This window comes from Scyliorhinus torazame, chromosome 7, assembly GCF_047496885.1.
Source record: "Scyliorhinus torazame isolate Kashiwa2021f chromosome 7, sScyTor2.1, whole genome shotgun sequence".
Classification (NCBI taxonomy): Eukaryota; Metazoa; Chordata; class Chondrichthyes; order Carcharhiniformes; family Scyliorhinidae; genus Scyliorhinus; species Scyliorhinus torazame.
Window position 1 is genome coordinate 64,755,440 of NC_092713.1, and position 20,436 is coordinate 64,775,875.

A 20,436-nucleotide genomic window follows, 5' to 3' on the forward strand; every position below is an offset into this window, starting at 1 on the left:
CTGAGACACCTGTTGTCAGTATAAAGATTAAGATTAGGAAAAATGTTAGAGAAAAGGTCTTAAGACGATTGAGAAGGCTAGATAATGAAGAAGAGCTCAGATACTTGGTAGGGTGGACACCAAGTCCCTCGGAGGAAGGGGGGGGAGAAGGGTTGAAGCGGCGGAAGAAATCTTTCAAGCTCGAAACTCATTCCATTGGGCTAAGGCATTTGCTTAAAACAGATCGTTGGGGATCAGAAAAAGGACGGCAGAGGACATGGTGAAAATCCAGCAATGAATAAGTGCATGAAAGTGAAGGGGCAGCAAGGATTGGCACGTCGGACTGCACTTAAAACTACTTAAGCCTATGATTCTTAATATATCAAATGGAAAAAAAAAGCTTATGTTGAACAATTGGATGAGATGAAGGATGATATAGAACTAACAACCAGAGTTGCCACGGTAGGGATTGAAGAGAAGAGGTCAGAAATGTATATTTGAACCACTGGAGAGGGTGGATTGTGCGAAGTATTGAGAGTAGTAGTCAGCCACGTTGCATAACTCAAAGGCGTTGGTGGTCAGGAGTGGATCCAAAAGGAGAAGGGCGAAACTTAAGCTGGCATCCAGTTGGAGTTTATAAGCAATGGAGGCAGCTGTTGAAAAAGAAGGTATGTCTAAGAGAAACCCTTGGAAAATAATAGTCATAGGCAAGAAAATGAAAACCATGAAGTTAAATAGCATGCAAGAGATGAAGAGAAATCAGAACAAAAATATCAAAACTTTCTCAGGGCTGACATTCAAGAATGGTAAAATGAAATAATAAATGAAGGTCTTTGGGCAAAGAAAGAACTGCTCATAGACCACTTCAGTCTGAACTGTGGTTCCCTTGGAATTAAAACAACCCTGTTAGAATAATTAAATGGAAATGATGATGGATATTATCGATCTGTAGACTTTTAATTGAATCCCTATATGTAGATTTTTGAAACATTTGCTGTGAAAACTAGAAGCAAATTTATTCTACTTCTCTCCCAGAATTATTTTCATGTTTAAAAAAAGTATGTGTGTGTGTATATGCATATATATATATTATATATGTTTCATGCGCATTTGCATTCAGCAGCTGTGTTTTAAGAAAAGATATGCTGTCTTCAAAATTACATTTTACTTTTGTAATAAATGTGCTTTGCTTTACAGGGTTAACTGTGATGTAATCGATAATTGTGTCGGCTTGTGGTGCCAACATCAGTCAAAGTTTGGTGTAGCAAGTGGCATAATGTTCATAAATTAGCAGATTTCTTTGATGTTTGAATTTTGCCTTAAATGCTTGTTTTTTTTCATTCATTCACTTCCATGCTCTTGTAATTTAGAACAATGGAGTTGAGACTGATGAGAAATAGTACTTAGAAAGATTTTGTTTACTGCACACAGTCATCCTGCTCATCACAGGAAAAACTTCACCAACTGCCATACCAGCCCACTGCCGATGAACTGCATTTCCTCAGCAAGCACTTCAGCACCGAGAGCATCACAGATGATGATGGACGACAGTCTCCCGCTATGCGTCCTCGTTCACGCAGCCTCAGGTTAGTACTACAAGAATAAATCTTCAGAAGCATGCCAGCTAAATGGAATATTACTTCAGTAGGAATTACAGCAAAATAGGCTGAATGCGTTTGCTTGAATTCCAGTGCATCTGAAGTATTGATTGTTTTATACAATGATTATCTAAGATTGAGGCTGCAGTAATTTTCAGAGAAGGCAAGCGTTTACAAAGCCGACATTCCTTTTTATAAACCTTCAGCTGATGAATTATAAATATTTAAACACTGAAATGATACTTGCAAAACACGGTAGTGACATTGAGTGACAAGAAATGGCTTCATCTGAATGTGTGTCAATGGGTATTTTTGTGATGCAAGACAGAATTTTTTAAAAACGTGGCCTTGTTGAAATATTTGAGTTCAATATGAGAGCCTTCCCAAAATGGATTAGCAAATTCAGATTCCAGGATTTCCCCCATCCACAGCTTACTTTATTTTGTCAATTCTTCTTATTTTTGGCTGGACCCCTGGAGAGTGTTCGGTCATGGTCAAAATCCAGTTTTGTTGTATTTCACATTAATGTTGAATGCTTTTCTTAAACATGACAATCTCCTCCATGATGAATGTAATCAAGTGCAACATGAGATTTATAGTAATTTGAAAATTCCCCATAAGAACAGAACTTTTCGATGCTTGTCCTATTAATAACCCGACACTCCAGTGGTGGCAGTCATTCCCAATTGGTGATGTCTCAGTTTCAAAAATGTACCCTGTTTTCACCACCCTTGAATAAGACAATTATTTGCATAAAATTCCTTGATGTTTTCTGTGATGCTTTGAAATTATTTTAGGAGTCTGACACTTATAGTTTGGAGTTTTTCTAGGAAGCAAACAGTACTGCTTTGTTACAAAACTGTCAGGAAATATAATTTGGTTATTTGTTTGGTGCAGACCAAATTAATTTAAAATTTATTTCAGGATTTTAATTTTGGCCCATTTCTACAGCCAAATTAGTAAGTCACTTATTATATGTTGACTATTATTTCAATGAAAGTTCAATAATTGGAGCATCTTTAAACCATGAATTACAAAATTGATTGATTTGATTTATTGTCACGTGTACCGAGGTACAGTGAAAAGTATTGTTCTGCGTACAGTCCAGACAGATTGTTCGGTACATGAAAAAACAGGACATACATAAATACACAATGTAAATACATAGGCACCTGTGTATTTAGGGAATAGGGTGCGCATACGTTGTGTAGACTACTCAGTAGAGAAGATGTGTGAAAGAGATCAGTTCAGTCTATAAGAGGGTCATTCAGGAGTTTGGTAACGGTGGGGAAGTAGCTGTTTTTGAACCTGTTAGTGCATGTTCTCAGAGTTTTGTGTCTCCTGCCCGATGGAAGAAGTTGGAATAGAGAATAACCCGGGTGGACAGGGGCTTTGATTATGCTGCCTGCTTTCCCAAGGCAGCGGAGGTGTAGACAGAGTCAGTGGATTGGAGCGGGTTTGCGAGATGGGCTGTGTTCGCGACTCTCTGTAGTTTCTTACGGTCTTGGACTGAGCAGTTGCCATACCAGGCTGTGATACAGCCGGATAGGATGCTTTCTATGGTGCATTTGTAAAAATTGGTAACAGTCAATGTGGATATGCCGAATTTCCTTAGTTTCCCGAGGAAGTAGAGATGCTGTTGTGCTTTCTTGTTCGTAGAGTCGACGTGGGTGGGCCATGACAGATTGTTGGTAATGTGCACATCTAGGAATCTAAAGCTATCAACCTCAGCACCATTGATGCAGATACGGGTATATGCGATAGTTTGCTTCCTGAAGTCAATGACCAGCTCTTTAGTTTTGCTGAGATTGTTGTTGTTACACCATGCCACTAAGTTCTCTATGTCCCTCCTGTACTCTGACTCATCGTTGTTCAAGATCCAACCCACTATTGTCGTGTCATCAGCAAACTTGTAGATGGAGTTGGAGCCACATTTTGCCACACAGTCAAAACCTGCTCTTACTAGCCGCAGTATTTATATGGCTGGTCCAGTTCAGACACTGGGATTTCTACGGCAAGTAACTCACCACTTAACTCCGAAACACCTACAAGGCTCAAGTCAGGAGTGTGATGGAATACCTACCTGCTTGATTGCAGCTCCAAAACAAATTAAGAAGCAAGACACCAGCCAGGCCATTATTTTAAAATAAATTTATGAGTACCTAATTTTTTTTTTTCAATTAAGGGGCAATTTAGTGAGGCCAATCCACCTAACCTGCACATCATTGGGCTGTGGGGGTGAAACCCACGCAGACACAGGAAGAATAAGCACCAGCCAGGCCATTTGATTGGCACCCCATCCACCACCTTCAACATCACTCCCTCCACCATCAATGCACAGTGGCGGCAGTGTGTAACATCTGCAAATTGCACTGCAGCAACTCGCCTGACTTGGAATGATATCGCCAACCCTTTGCTTTTGCTGGGCCAAAATCCTGGAACTCCCTCCGTAACAGCACTGTGTGTGTACCTACATCACAATGATTGCAGTAGTTTCAGAAGGCAGCTGTCCATCACTGTCTCAAGTGCAATTAGAGATTGGCAATAAATGCTGGCTTAGCCAGCAATATCCATACCCATGGTAGAAAGAATGAAAAAAAAACTGTTTGCTCCCTTGCCATTGGTATTCTCCATACTTTATTTTTTCCTCTCTCCTATGTTTTGTTTACATGAGGTTGCTTATATTTCTTTTAAAGTTCCCCTCGTAAACCAGAAACACAAGCTAATGCTTTCTGGACATGGACAGAGGTTCAAATCCTAACACCGCAGCTGGTGGAATTTGAATTCAGTCAATGAACCTGGAATATAAAGCTGTTCTCATTAATGGTGACCATTACAACTATCATCAGTCATTGTAAAAACCCATCTGATTCACTAATGTTCTTTGGGGAAGGAAATCTGCCATCCTTTCCCGATCTGGTCTACAAGTGACTTAAACCCATGGCAATATGGTTAACTCTTAACTGCCCTCTGAAATGGCCGAGCAAGCCACTGAGTCCAAGGGCAGTGAGAGATGGGCAATGAATACTGGCCTTTCCAGGTACGCCTTCATCCCATGAAAGAATAAAGAGAAAAAAAGGATTTAAGTTTTTGAGTTAGGAGACAGTTTTGTGAAATAAATTTGTTAATTCAAGAGGTATATAATTTTGTAAAGTGATGCAAAGACACTGGAGATGGTGTAAAAAAAGGTTCAAAGGGATGAGTCCAAAATTGAGACTTACTCTTCTGGGAAAACTGGAACACTTTTCTCCAGAAAAGTAAAGACTGAGGGGAGTCCGAACGTTGGCTTTGATATGCTATGTAAAAAAGGCGTTTCCACGTCTGGAGTAAACTATAATGAGGGGGCATAAATATATAATAGTCACTAATAAATTCAGTGAAGAATTCTATAAAAACTACTTTACCTAGAGAGTGATGACAATTTGGAACTCGCTACCGTATAGAATAGGTGAGGCAAATAACATAGCTTCCTTTGAGTTGATGCTAGATAAACACATGAGGGGAGAGGAAATAGAAGGAATTGCTAATGGAGTTAGATGAAATGGGGTAGGAGGAGATTAATGCAGAGCATTATTGCTTAGACATTTGAACCAAATGCTTTTTTCTGCACTGTAGATGCAATGCACTGAATTTTTTTATGGAGGAGTTGGGAATGTTGTTTTGGGAAACTTACCCACTCAGGAGACTCAACTTTTAAACGGCCCCCTGCCTGCCGTATTTTTATTTCCTTCAGATGGGGGTAGAATGGATTCAGAAACAGCAGTGGAGGCGGGCTGGAATGTCCTCCCACCATTTACTGGAACATCGGTCCAGTTTTGATGATGATGTCAAGCCTTCAAACCTTTCAACCTGATTCTCCTCCATGCCCCTCCCATTCCCTGGTGCCCTTCTGCCCACTCCATGCCTCATGAATGCCCCGCAGACTCTCACCAAGTATTCTCAGGCAGACCTCAGGAGCTATGTCTTTGAAATGGAGATGAAAAAAAAAACTTGTAACAATCTAAGAGAGCTCTCACTAAAGCACTGCTTGGGATCTCTTTTGTAATATTCTGAAGTGATTTAAATGTTCAGTCCTTTTAAAATGATTTCAAAAACCCTTCAACAGTTTTCACAGTATCTACTTAAAAATAAAGTTCAGGGGCAGCACGGTGGTGCAGTGGTTAGCACTGCTGTCTCACGCCGAGGTCCCAGGTTCGATCCCGGCTCTGGGTCACTGTCCGTATGGAGTTTGCACATTCTCCCCGTGTTTCACGCCCACAACCCAAAGATGTGCAAGGTAGGTGGATTGGCCATGCTAAATTGTCCCTTAATTGGAAAAAATGAGTTGGGCACTCTAAATATAAAAAATAAATTCAGGCATAAAACCATTTCAAAAAATGTTAAACCCCTCAAGTAGGTAATCTTTGTAAAACTGAACAACCAAACATTTGCTTCACTGACCATGACACACAATCTTTTAATAATCTCTTAAAATTGACAATTAAAACTGAAATAAGTGATTCTGAACCTTGTGAAACAGTGCAGCATTCATAATTGTTTCAGCTATAATGATGAACCCTGGGAAATGTAAACCATCTTTTTTAAGTTAGACCAGATGCCCTGTAAATCAAATCAGTCCAGGAGCAGGTGTCATTTTATTGTCCAAGTGAAAACAGTTGAAGGTTCTTTAAATCATTTTAAAAGGACTGAACATTTAAATCACTTCAGAATATTACAAAAGAGATCAAAAGCAGTATTTTCTTCAATTTTGAATACACAAGAACACTTATCCCAAAAGTATTCCAAACCATTTCAACACTGACACAATGTAACAGTCAACTTACCTTTGTAACAGTCAGTCACTGCAGTAAAAATACATCTAACTTCGAATACGACTTATAACTGTTGAAACTGAAAGCCTGTCAATGAAAGAATTCAGGGGCAGTTGACTGTTTCTTTTGGTTCCCAGTTTGAGAATGGAGTTCCTCCATGGTTCACACCTCCTTTGAGCCGCCGTGTACCACATATTCTTACTGAAGGGGCCTGACTTTATTAAATTTGCGAGAAGACTGTTAAACTACCCAATGGAGCCAGCAATGGGGTTTGTGGGGATAGGGGGTAGGAGTGCTATTGCGAGTTGACTGCAATTTTGCGCTGACAAAAACTGCTAGAAAAGGGACAGAGGAGGGGAATCCTGAAATCTGGTCCTGACTGCCATTTTTCAAGGGCTCTCCTGTCGGCCCAACTCAATGCAAGTCCAGACCAATGTAACTATCTTACAATGCACACAAAACAATGTAAACTTTGACAAGCTTTGTTCCTTACTCATTCTTGAAATCTGATTTTAAAATCCGATTTCTACTTGGCTGTGCCTGAACATAAGGGGTTGAATTCGCCGCCGTTGGGATTCTCCGTTTTGCCGGCAGCCTGGGGGTTTCCCGACGGCGTGGGGCTGCCCCACGATGAGAAACCCCATTGGCCAGCCAGTGAAACGGAGAATCTCGACGGCATGCCGCACCAGAAATCTGGTGTGGCGGGGGAAAAACCCGCCCAACAATTCTGAATCATGAGCATCAGTTGAATTTCATATTTGCAAATGTAGAGATTTGCACAACTGAATGGAACAGGCGGAACTAAATCTGAGAGATTGATGTCTTCAGAACTTCTGACATGGCAGAACTCTCCAAAATTCAACACCACATTCATGATTTTGGGTCTATTCTTTCCACACTTGGCTGCACCGGCTTGGCACCAGCGTATAAAACAGTTGTGTTTTCATCTCTGTGTGAATTCACTTGTATTTGCCATTATTTTCCCTCAGTTCTATTCCAAGACGTATTCTTTTCTGCATGGCCCTGAGTCAGGCCAACTTGATTTAAATCTAAAAAAAAATCTACAACATTTAATTTCACTTCACATCCCCATTCCCCAAAAGTGATCAAATTAAACAGCAAGTGAAGTTTCAGCATTGCCCTGAAACCCACAAATCATCAGCAGATAAAATAGTCCTGACCTTGATTGATAACAATGTAGCAGGCCCCTCTCTGCAACTCTCCTCTCGACGGCATTGCTCTCTTGATGCTGCTGCATGGTCACTGTTTTACCTGTGCTTCAGCTGCAGTAAAGTGCAGACTTTGTTGCAATTCCATTTGCGAATGCTGATTTTGCTCCCTTCGAAACTCTGCTTTCATAGAATACGCTTGCTATGTGCAGTGCCCTTGACTGAGACAGCTGGCCAGTCAGAGAACCACACTCCTGTCAATGATGTTGAAAGGTCAAAGAACTACATTTGAGCAACAGAGGGGTCTTGTGCCTCATGAGCCATGTGTTTACCACAATTGCCCTCGTGACTTGCCGTAGAGTAGCAGAGGTCTTGTAGGTGGCTTCACTAAGGACATTGCACAGTGCATAGTCCCTGAAGAAAGATAAATCAGAGAACAATATCAAGGAAAATTAGTGCTACTGGCAGGATTATTGGGAAATTAACATGAGTATCTTTGAGGCTCAAGCCTTTGTTGAGAGAGAGGATTTGGAGTTGCAAAAAGATGATTTACAGGCTTGAGATGTGCATGTGGGGATTAATGCACGATGAGGAGCTAAGAAGGACAGAAGAGTTGGCCACTACCTGTGGCTAAAGAAAAGCTGCAAAATATGCTTTTTATATTTTTAGCGAACGTACCTTTGGATTATAATGATTGTAATGAGTTTGACCTGTGTCCTTCAATTAAACTGCCAGTCAGCGATGACGTACAATCAAGCTGATATCAAATTTTCTAAACTTTGCTTTAAACTTGTATTATAAATACATGTGCCTGCTTCTGTCACCATAACATTGTCCGCTGATTGATCTCCCCTTGTGCTTCATAGAATATGAGTTCCCGTGTTGAGCAGGCGGCGGCGGCCACCCCAATTGGGGCTCGCCAGCGGGGCTTTAAAGTTCGACCCACAGACTGACAGTTCCCGGGCTGTGCGTTTGTTTTGTAACCACGGATGTGGCTTTATTTGTGTTAGAGAATAAAACTACTTTGCCTTTTAGCCTGCACCCCCTGGAATTATTACAGAAATCTTGCAAGGTAGTTGGAGAGACAGGGACGAGGAAGAGTCCCCATTTGGGTCTCCTCATGTCAGTGGTTCAGCTACTTGTCCTCTTACTGCAGAGAAAGCAGAAGCTTAAACACACTAAGAGTGGGCCTGACACATGACCCTCACCCAATGACTCAAACATGGCCATTATGAGTGTATTCCTCCTCGTAACGTAATCAGTTCACACATTGGAATACCCCTCTCTCAGCCAGGGTCTCATTGTTTAAGTGATTGGGTGTAAAGCATATTCCCATTACAGCTTGATGAGTTCATGCCTGGGAACACCCCTTTGAACACCTCAGGTAGCCTTGATGCCTTGCTAGTGGGAACAGGATATGTGGCTCATCATATTCTCATTGTCCTTGATGGTCTTTGCAGGCATGGCGTTTCCATCACAGTGAGTTGGAACATGGAATGTCCAGTGATGCAAATTGGGTAGCCATCTTTGACTGCAAGCTCAAGTCACTTTTAGTCTCTGTTTTTAAAAAGTTCAATTTTGGTTTCCAGCCAGTCGATTAAAAATCAGTATTTGACATAAAGCACATTTTTAGGTCATTCCATATGAAAGGTGCTATATAAATATAAGTTGTTGAAGAATTAATATTCTGTTCTTGTGTGGGAAGAAGGAAAAGATGACTGTTACACAACTATCAAAGTAATTCACTGTTAGGATATAGATGACTAAACTGCTGCTCAAGGTTCATTGTTTGACAACATTGAAATCTGATAATTAGATTGTTACCTTGCAATTCACTCCTACACATCCAGGATTATAAAATTATTACAAACTCATTCTCCATTTTCAGTATTGAAAAATAATGTTGTGCAATATCATCATTAACTTTGGAAAATTATAGTGCAACAAACTGATGATTTTTAAATGAGAGTCATAATTTTTTTACCTCGCAATATAGTGACATGTTCTGTGCAGTGTTTTTACCATTCATAACTGCACTCTATTGGAATAACATCCTTGACCAAATACAATATATATTTTTTGTTTATTAGATAGCATGGAATATAAAGTGCATTAGTTGTACAGCTTATTGTGATTGAAGTAATTATTGACTTCTCATTCTCAAAACCAGAAAAAGTGGAAGTTATTGCCCCTTTAAAAAGTGGAAATTTGCAATAGGCAAGCAATATTTTCATTATCAACGAATTAAAACCTGTGCCTATTATACTGCTTGAATGACTATAAACTAACTGGTCTAATGCCACAGTATAAAAGTCTTGTTTACAATTTGCTGACTCCACTCCTGCCTTTGCAATCATTTATTCTATAAGATTGTTGTCCAGTCTTATTTTGCTCTTCCCATTTCTCTCATGGTTTATACTTGCTATGTGCTACAAGTGCATGATCAGTTTTGTTCACAATTACGCTAGATACAGAGACGGTGTGAAACAGAAGTCAAGATTGTAAACTTCACATCAATAGTTATGACTGTCCGAATGACTACAAAAGGACATTTTACATAGAGTGTGTCATAACATAACTTGCATATAGCACCTTTTAATATAGAAAAGCACCTTGGGCTCTGCACTTCACCAGTGTAAAACATTTTCACCTCGCCTCAGAATAAATATTTAATCAATTTTAAATCAATCATGCTGTTAGCATGTTTAAGCTGATTTCTAATGATAACGATATTGTATTTTAAAGTCTCATTCTGTAAGTAACTAGTAGTCAAGTTTTGTACATGCCTTATTAATTGTCCAATAATGGACCAGAGAAAGACAATGGTTGTTATTAATTTATTAGGCAAGCCCTAATTGAGAAATTACTTAAATGTCATTACTGTCTAAGAGATTTATAACTCTGAAGGATGTTACCGGGAGGGATACGGCAGCATGCTCACTCAAAGGTGAGGTCATCAACAATTTGTCAGCTTTCCTTAAATTCCATGCATCATTTCCAGGGTGGCAGGAAGATTGATGAGGATGAAAATAAAATTGCTGCATGATATTGGAGATGGAATTTATGAAGCATAATGGTGGCATTTTCCTCCCTGGGAGGAGAAAAAATGGGGGGAAAAAACATATTCCTCCTGAATTCTACTCGGAAGATGGTTTTGAAAACACAACTGGGCTTTTACTCTTGGAGGCTATCAACATTGCATTAAGACTAAAAATAAGACTATTATAATTTTTTTTTGGCAATATATACAAAAGGCATGGCAAATAATAGAACCTGATGGAAGATAAATATAAACGGTGCAGACTCTTAAAAGGGAAAAAAGTTGGATAGGTTATATTTTTCTTTCAGTCCTGGTGCCTGGTTCCAATCTACCTCAAGACTACATGATGAAAATCTCTATAGATAATAAGGACCCAAAAGAAGCCTATATCACAATGCCATTCATAATTTGACATCAAATTTGCAATCTTCGTTTGAGTCTTGATTGCTAATATGGGGAAATCACCTGCTAAACTAGTGCTGAGAAAAGCACTCATGAGATTAGAATTAAGGCACATTGTTGGGAAGAATTGGAGGAGATCTACATGACATTTAATTACTATTATGTCAGTCAGGAATGCTTGATGTTAATACTGGGTACTAAAGCTGCAGACCCAGATCGTAAGTAACTTTGAATAGTTTTGCATTCTGGGATTTGGAACTAAAAGGAAACATAGTTGCTAATTTAGTAGCAACATAGTTAACTAACTGAAAACAGCAACTTGCATTTCTAGCGCTTCTGCCACAGTAAAGCACTCCAGGGTACTTCGCAGGACTATTATAAAATAAATTTGACACCGAGCCACATAAAATATCAGGACAGGTGACTAAAAGCTTGGTAAAATGGGTAGGGATAAGGAGAGCCTTAAAAGAGACAGAAAGCTAGAGCAGCAGAGATGTTTAGGAAGGGAATTCCAGAGGATTTGACTTTGACAACTGAAAGCACAGTTGCAGTGGTGGAGAAGCCAAATTGGAAGAGATCCCAGAAAATTCTAGGGCTAAAAAGAACAAGGCCATGGAGGAATTTTAAACTGGAATAAGAATTTGAAAACTTGAGGCATTGCTGGACCACAATATAAGTCGATGAGCACGGTGGTGATGGGTGAATGAATGGTGCTGTGAGGTTGGATGTGGGCAGCAGAATTTTGTACCTACTCATGGAAGATGGAAAGTCAGGTCTAAAGGCAACAAAGGCACAAATGAGGGTGAGCAAATGAGCTGAGACAGGGGTTGAGTCCAACAATATAACGGAGGTGGAGGTAGGCGGTTTTGGTGATGTCACAAATATGTGAGCGAAAGCTCGATGGTCTCAGGTGCAGATGCTACTAAGCTAAGAATCAGAAGGGGTTATTGAGAAATTACACATTGAGTTCCATAATATGTATAAGTGTAAGTAATATAGATCACATGAAATGATGCACAAAGCAAGGGAATATGGATGACACGTACTGAATGGATAGTGCTGAAATAGCTGAAGCTGACAGTGGAAGACACCTAGGAGTCAGTGCACTCAATGCTAAACATGTCCAAACAACGAAGAGCAGCAACCAACAAAGGATGTTGAACGACGTGGCCAAACAGTTGAATGCATGACAAATTTTATCGTGATCTGTAACCTTGAATACTGCATCTCGTCTGGCTACCATTAAAAACGACTGACATTCAAACAAAAAGCAATGCAGAAAAAAACATTTCCCAGCGTCAATGTTATAGGTTATGATAAAGGACTGGGGAAGCCTGTGTTTTTCAGCCTGGTAGCGACATCTGAGAAATGACCTTATGCAGTTGTTTCTTTCGTTTTAATTTATTTCTTGGGACAGTACGTTGGTGATTTGTTTAAACCCCCAATAAATGCTTTTGAGTGGCTGCACAGCAACCTCTAAAGGCCAACTTGTATGTGACTTCGCGTTATCCTTTATGCTGCGTAGTTTAGGAGAACGTTGTCATTATGCAATAAACAAAAATATGCTTTGTGGGATCTGATAGAAAGAACTGTTTCATCTAATTTCTTCATGATAAATTGGATCAGAAACTTGGTTCCCTGAGGAACAAAACAGCTAAAATGCAACTGACCTAAGAAATAAATCAATATGAAATAAACATGATAAAAATGTCAGCTTTACCTTGCTATAAGTTACATCAAACTACAATTAAATTACTAAAAAGGTGTGGTGTACCATGCAAAAAGATTGTCCATCAGTACATCAAAGGGCACTTTTTGCCACCTTAAGCTGATGCTGATCATATATGTAAAATTGGGCCAGATGTCCATTTTCCAGCAACTATCCGTGGTGTTTGCTGGGACGTATGAAATCCAGATGCATAATGAAATGTGAATGGGGGCAATGCACTAACATTCTCTCTTCTAAAGAGCTACAATGAATTTAAAAAACTGTCTGCCTTTTGCTCTTTATTCAAGCAATTAGCCATGTAATTACATTTCTGATTGAGTAAATGTGGTCTGTAAACAGTTTCTCATGACATAATGTGTTATTCAGGCAAGTGTCAGACCCAGTTAAGCTGCAAATTACTCTTGGTACAGTTACTGATAAAATACTGACATTCCTAAAAATGCAATACATTTAATATGGCTTGTTACTTACACATTTTGTCTGTGTACTTTTACTTTTAAAACCATAGTCCCGGACGATCCCCTTGTTTCTATGACAATGAGATAGTAATGATGAACCATGTGTATAAAGAAAGATTTCCGAAGGTGAGTACTGATCAACTTTTTAAAGGCATCTCATTAATTCAATATTTATGTGCATATTATGTATTTGTTTGTTATCCATGAAGTAAATCCATGAATATCTGCTCTCATTCAACATATCTATACAAATATGATTTGATTAAAATATTTAGAAAATTCAGTAGGCTTTAGTGCTACTGCCCTTTAGTTGCTTATAAAGGGAGAGGTATCTACAGAGTTTTCAAAGGTTCCTTAGAATATATTTATTAGTGTTCCAATATAACAATGATATAATGCTAATACTCTAAAATGCTTAGACATTCTGTAAGCAGTCCCATCTGTTTTTGACCTATAAATCAAATCAACTGGATGGGTCTTTCTGAATTATATGCCACTTTTCCTAAGCCTTCTAACTATTCCATGGGAAGAACTGATGTTACTCTAGCTGACATGGGGAGCTTTATAACTCACTCTTCCTCTTCTGTCAGATCTGATACTAGATTTCAGTTCAGTTGTACCAGTCCCTCTGTTGTTTCTTATAAAGATCCAGCTGTTTGCAGCTACTACCTTGATCACATTCTAAAGTTACTCTGCTTGTAACTGCTGTAGATCTGACAGAGTTGTTTGATCCAACTTTATCAAAAAGGAATGTCAGCTTTGTCTCTATGCATCTCCAGTGATTGCTTCTCTTTATCATTTACCAAAGATGTCAGATCTTCTATGAATCCTTCTTCACATCCCTCTTTTATCCTGATGATACACTTGCTGAATCTCCTCAGCAGTAAATTGTTGTTTTTGCCTCATTTTTGCTTCCAGCTAAATAACAACAATGACAACTTGCCTTCATATATGCATGTAACATACTAAAAAGTCTTAAGGTGCTTAAAAAAAGCGATATCAAAAAATACATTTTTGGCATGAGCTGTAGAAGTTGATACAAGAAGATCAAAAGCATGATCAAAAAGATAGGTTCTAAGGAGCATCGTAAAATGAGAGAAGAGGTAGAGTAGCTTAGAAAGTGAATTCCAGAGCATTGGGCCAAGAAGGCTGAAAGCACTGTCGCCAGTGGTGAAGTGATTAAAATCCAATCTTGCTATATTTTGGTAGTTGGATAGCAGTTTGCGTAAGCAGATCAACTCTTCTATGAATTAAAACTTGCATCTTCATTTGCCTATACACATTTTCAAGATGAGCACTCCACTTTTGCCACAATCTTCATGTCCCTCAATCTTTGCTTCTATTTACAGTCTTTGATCTTTTAAAAACTAAGCTTGATTTACTGCAACGTGTTCTAACCAACCTTGGTGTCATCCTACACTTTTGGCGTTGAATCTTTGCTCTGTCTTCTCAAAGGAAAATCTAATCAGCCAAATGAAAATGCTATTCAACATTCTGTTTTCTCTTCAAAACAACGGCAAACAGATTGTAAAGTGCTTTAGGATGTCCTAAGGTTGGTGAAAGATGCTCTGTAAATACAAGGGGCGGAATTCTCAGTCCCGGCAAACTTGTTTTCCAGCGCAACGCACCCCCACTGGCAGCGGGACTCTCTGTTCCCGCAGCCACTCAATGGGGTTTCCCATTGTGGGCCTCCCCATGCCGTTGGGAAATGCGCGGGCTTGAGTGCGCTGCTGGCGGGGCGGTGGATGCCACCAAAGGAGAATCCCACAGAAGGTCCTTTGTGTATCTGTTAAAATGCCTTGTAAGACACACCCTAGCAACAGCGCCACTTCAGCAAGTTTTACATTCATTTTGCTTAAAATTTAAAAGAGCAAGAAAAATCAGATTTATTGCAGATGAAATATGGCGAACACATTTTATTCAATAGGCCACGGCTCAAATGGAAGAGAACCTCCAGGAATTCATCACATCCAGTGCTCCTGAGAATGTGCTTCCGCTCGCTGACGGGGTACTCAGCTTTATCCACCATCAGGTTATTGAGTTGGCTAGAGACTGCCTGGCGAAATCCCGAGATGGGCTCATCACCTCCAGATACTTCTTTGAACTGCAAGCAAACCTGGAGAAGCTACTGCAAGATGTAAGTGTCTCTTTCTTTAATATGATGGTCGTCTAATTAATTTGTCTGTTACTGTTATGTTACATTAAAAATTTTCCTCAGTGGGCAGCACGGTGGCGCAGTGGTTAGCATTGCTGTCTCACGGCGCCGAGGTCCCAGGTTCAATCCCGGCTCTGGAGTCGTGTGGAGTTTGCATATTCTCCCCGTGTTTGCGTGGGTTTCACCCCCACAACCCAAAGATGTGCAGGGTAGGTGAATTGGCCATGTTAAATTGCCCCTTAATTGGAAAAAAAGAATTGAGAATTTATTTTCCTCAGTGACAAGAACTAAATATTATGCAAGTCAAACAACAAAACGTTCTGCAGATATAAATAAAGGGAAAGAAATGCAAATGCTGTGAATTCAAAAAGAAAAATACAATTGTCCTTTCCCTTTGCAGGTGCTAATAAAACTGCTATATCGATTTCCAAAAATGTTTTCTTTTTGCTGCTGATATCAGTTAATTTTGTTATTTGAATGTTGTAAGTAAAATCCTCATTTCAAACTGCCCAATTTTGCCTGAAGTCTGGAAATTCAACCACCTTGCTGCTCCCCCAAACACCCACATTGAAGACAGAAGTGAAAGCTGACTTGCTGTATTTAAGCATGTTTTACTGCTGCTTGTGTGAAAGCTATTTCTGAAATGCAGTTCCTGAGTGGAAAGTTGGGGTCAATAAATCTGTAACTGCTGGGCTGATTATGAGGTCTACAATTATTACATTTAACACTTAATCCATCAAATGATGCCATATGAATATTGTGCAGTTATTTCAATAACTATGTAAGCACAAACATTATAAACCTTCCGCCTGCAATTTTTTAAAGTGTTACATGACTTAAATCAGGTATTGGTTAATCTCGTCATTACAAGCTGTGGCCTGCATTAGGAATCAGGTGGTATATAAGTGTATATCTTCAGTGTATAACTATCTTATTGTGAGACCAAGTTAGCTCAAGGCTCTTATGTGTAATATACTCCACTAACCATCTGTAAGTATTAGACATTAGGATGGCGGACAGTTGCACAGTTTACCTGCAACTGAAGATTTATTTAGAGAGTTTTACGTCTGTTCACAAGTAATTTGCATTTAAATGGCACCTGTAACATATTAAAACATCCCTAGGTTTTTCACAGGAGCATTACCAGACAAAGTTTAAGAGGTACACAAGAGGCCAGAGTTGGAGGAAAGCAGAGTTCTCTGAGAACTATAGGGTAGGAGGAGGTTACAAAGCTAGAAAGAGGTGAGATCACAGAGCAGTTTGAACACTGGAATGAATATTTTAAAATCAAGTCGTTGCTGGACCGGGGGTTAGTAGAGGTCACGGGCTGGTGGTTGAATGAGTTAGAATATGGAAAGCACAGTTTGAATGAGCTTAAATTTGTGGTGTATGGAAGATGGGAATCCAGCCTGGCGAGCATTGTAATAGTCAAGTATGGATTTAACAATGAGTAAATGAGTGTTTCAGCAGCAAGTGAGCTGAGGCAGTGGCAAAGCAAGGTGATATTACAGAAGTGAAAATAGTGACCTGTGTTTCAGAAAGGAGTCGGGCTTGGACAGTCAGTTCGGAGCTGAATAGGACACCAATGTTGGGAACAGGTTTAATAAGCTTAAAATGGTGGCCAGAGAGCAATGGAATTGGCAGTGGTGTAATTTGAAGACAACGCTTCAGTCCTCCTGGAATTTAATTGGAGGAAATTTTGGCTCATTTCGGACTGAATGCCGACAAGTAGTCTGACAACACAAAGGCAGTGGGGGGATTGAGGGAGGTGGTGAGGTGAACTAGGTGCCATCAGCACATTTGTGGAACCTGATGTGGTTTTGGATGATGTCATTGAATGGTGGGAAAAGAAGCCTTTGGTTCATTGACTTTTACAGCACAGAAGGTCAATTTGGCCCTTCATGTCCATGCCTGTCAATCAAGATCTGACTACAATAATCCCATTTTCCAACACTTGGCCCATAACCCTGGAGGTTACAAGTGTAAGTGAATATCTAAATACTTATTAAATGTTACGTGAGTTTCTGACTCAACCACCTTTTCAAGCAGTAAGTTCCAGATTCCCATCACCCTCTGGATGAAAACGTTTCTCCTCAACTTCCCTCTTTGCCTTTTACCTCTTACCTTAAATCTATGCCTCCTGATTATTGACCCCTCTCCTAATGGAAAAATTGGCTTCCTATCCACCCTATCTCTGCCCCTCATAACATTATACACCTCTATCAGGTCCCCTCTCAAACTTCGCTGCTCCAAGGAAGACAGTCCCAGAATAACCAGTCTTTCTTCATTGCTCAGACCCTCCAGCCCAGGCAGCATCCTGGTATATCTCCTCTCCACCTTCTCTGATGCAATCACACCTTCCTATAATGTGGTGATCAGAACTGCATGCAGTACTCCAGTTGTGGCCTAACTAACATTTCATACAGTTCCAACATGACCGTACTATTGTATTCTTTGCCTCGGTTAATAAAGGCAAGTATCCCATATGCCTTCTTAACTACCTAATTTACCTGCACTGTCACCTTTGGGGATCTGTGGGATATACACTCGAAGGTCCCTTTGCTATGTGATACTTTCCAGGGTCCTACAATTCATAGTATAATCCTTTGCCTTGTGAGCCCTCCCCAAGTGCATTACTTCATATTTTACCCGGTTGAATTGCATTTACCACTGCTCTGCCCACCTGACCAGTCTATTGATATGCTCCTGCAGTCTATGGCTATTGTCCTCATTATTACCACCGTACCAATTTTGTGTCATCCGTGAACCTCTTGATCATACCCCTAGCACAGTGGGTTAAACAGCTGGCTTGTAATACAGAACAAGGCCAGCAGCGGGGGATCAATTCTCGTACCGGTCTCCCCGAACAGGCGCCGGAATGTGGCGACTAGGGGCGTTTCACAGTAACTTGTGACAATAAGCTATTATTATTATTATTATTATTATTATTATTATTACCTTTAAGTCCCAATCATTAATATACATCACAAAGAGCCAGGGTCCCAGCACTGACCCTGTGGACCCCCACCGGAAACAGATTTTCAGTCACAAAAACATAACCTCGACCATCACCCTCTGCTTTCTGCCTCTCAGCCAATTTTTGATCCAATGGGCCACTGTCTTGGATCCCATGGGCTCTTACTTTCTTGACCAGTCTGTGTGAAGGACCTGATCAAAAGCCTCGCTAAAATCCATATGGATCACATAAAATGCATTGCCCTCATCAACACTCCTGATTACCTCCTCAAAGAATTTGATTAAATTTGTCAAACGCAACCTTCCCTTAACAAATCCATGCTGGCTATCCCTGATTAATCCATGTCTATCCAAGTGCATGTCCATTTTCTCCCTCAGAAATCTTTCAACTAACTTCCCCACCCTGAGGATAAAGTGACCGGCCTATAATTTCATGGTCTATCCCTCCCTCCCTCTTCCAACAATGGGACGGTGTTAGCAGTCCTCCAGTCCCTCACCTGTGGCCAGAAAGGATTTGAAAATTACTGCCAGTGCCCCAATATCTCCTCCCTTGCCTCCCTGAACAGCATGGGATACATCTCTGTCAGGCCTGCGGATTTATCCATTTTTAAGGCTGTTAAACGTGCTAGTACCTCCTCTCTCTCTCTATGTTAATTCCCTCTAGTATTTCACAGTGCTCAAACCTGATGTCTACACCTGCATCGCTCTTTTCCATTGTGCAGACTGACGCAAAGTATTCATTGAGGACTATACCCATTTCTTCCAGATCCATATAAACATTACCTATATGGTCCGCAATTGGCCCTACTCTTTACCTAATTTTAGAGCATAGATCATACAGTGCAGAAGGATGCCATTCGGCCCATCGAGTCTGCACTGACCCTCTTAAGCCCTCACTTCCACCCTATCCCCGTAACCCAATAACCCCTCCTAACCCTTTTGGACACTAAGGGCAATTTAGCATGGCCAATCTACCCTGCGCGTCTTTGGACTGTGGGAGGAAACCGGAGCACCCTGAGGAAACCCACGCAGACTCGGGGAGGACGTGCAGACTCCACACAGACAGTGACCCAGCGGGGAATCGAACCCGAGACCCTGGAGCTGTGAAGCCCCAGTGCTAGCTACTGTGCTACCGTGCTCTTGCTCTTTATATATTTTACAAATACCTTTGGGTTTTCCGTTATTCTACCCGCCAAAAATATTTCATTTACTCTTAGCTTTCCTAATTTCCTTTTCAAGTTTCCCCCCTTCACTTTTTATATTCCTCTGGGGACTCTGCCCTACTGAGCCCTCAATGTCTGCCATCAGCGCTCTTTTTTTTTCTTAATCCTAACCTTTATGTTCTTGACATCCAGGATTCTCTGGTCTTGGTCCCACCCGTTGTCTTTATGGGAATATATTTGCCCTGTACTCTCATTATCTCCTTCTTAAAGGCCTCCCACTGCTATGACACATTTCTATCAGCAAGTGGCTGCTCCCAGGCCATTTGGGCCAAATCGTATCTTATCTTAGCAAAATTAGCCTTTCCCCAGTTAAGAACTTTTATTCCTGGCCCATTCTTATCCTTTTCCAGAACTATCCTAAATGTAAATGTATTAGGGTCGCTATCTCCAAAATGTTCACTTAGACATATGCATTCTACCTGCCCCGGCTCATTCCCGAAGTCCACAATTGCCCCTTCCCTACAAAAAACTCCTGAATGCAATCTAAGAATTTTGCTCCCTCCATACCTTGCACACGAGAACTATCCCAGTTAATATTTGGGTAATTAAAATCCACTACTATTACTGCCATATTATCCCTCTTCATTTCTGAAATTAGATGTTCTCTGTAGATGTCTGGGAGAAGAATACATTTCCTTAATATGCCATTGTTAATTTCTAAGGTGTTAGTCCCTAACATATTATTTGCTTCACTAATGATGCTTCTTTGGATAAGAGAAAGTACAGAAATCTGTTATGTGACTAAGATTCTCAGCAAATACATCTTTTTCAGTCGACAGTGTGTTAACGGTGAGCCTTTGGAGAAGTCCAAACACCAATGCTGGAAAGGGGAAAAGCAGATAATCCTGCTCAGCTTAGTTTTTTTATTAATTCAAGCCAGCTACAAAGAACATTAT

General features: G+C 40.3%; 1 protein-coding gene across 6 annotated transcripts in view; it reads left to right on the forward strand.

Annotated features, from left to right (window-relative positions):
* mast2 (microtubule associated serine/threonine kinase 2) overlaps nucleotides 1-20,436 on the forward strand; it is a 594,513-nt gene that overhangs the window by 488,231 nt on the left and 85,846 nt on the right. For all 6 annotated transcript variants that reach the window (XM_072510836.1, XM_072510837.1, XM_072510838.1 and 3 more), the window contains 3 exons: nucleotides 1,411-1,565; nucleotides 13,237-13,312; nucleotides 15,114-15,323. In XM_072510836.1, the coding sequence (XP_072366937.1) occupies nucleotides 1,411-1,565; nucleotides 13,237-13,312; nucleotides 15,114-15,323 (441 nt within the window). The remainder of the gene's footprint in view (nucleotides 1-1,410; nucleotides 1,566-13,236; nucleotides 13,313-15,113; nucleotides 15,324-20,436) is intronic.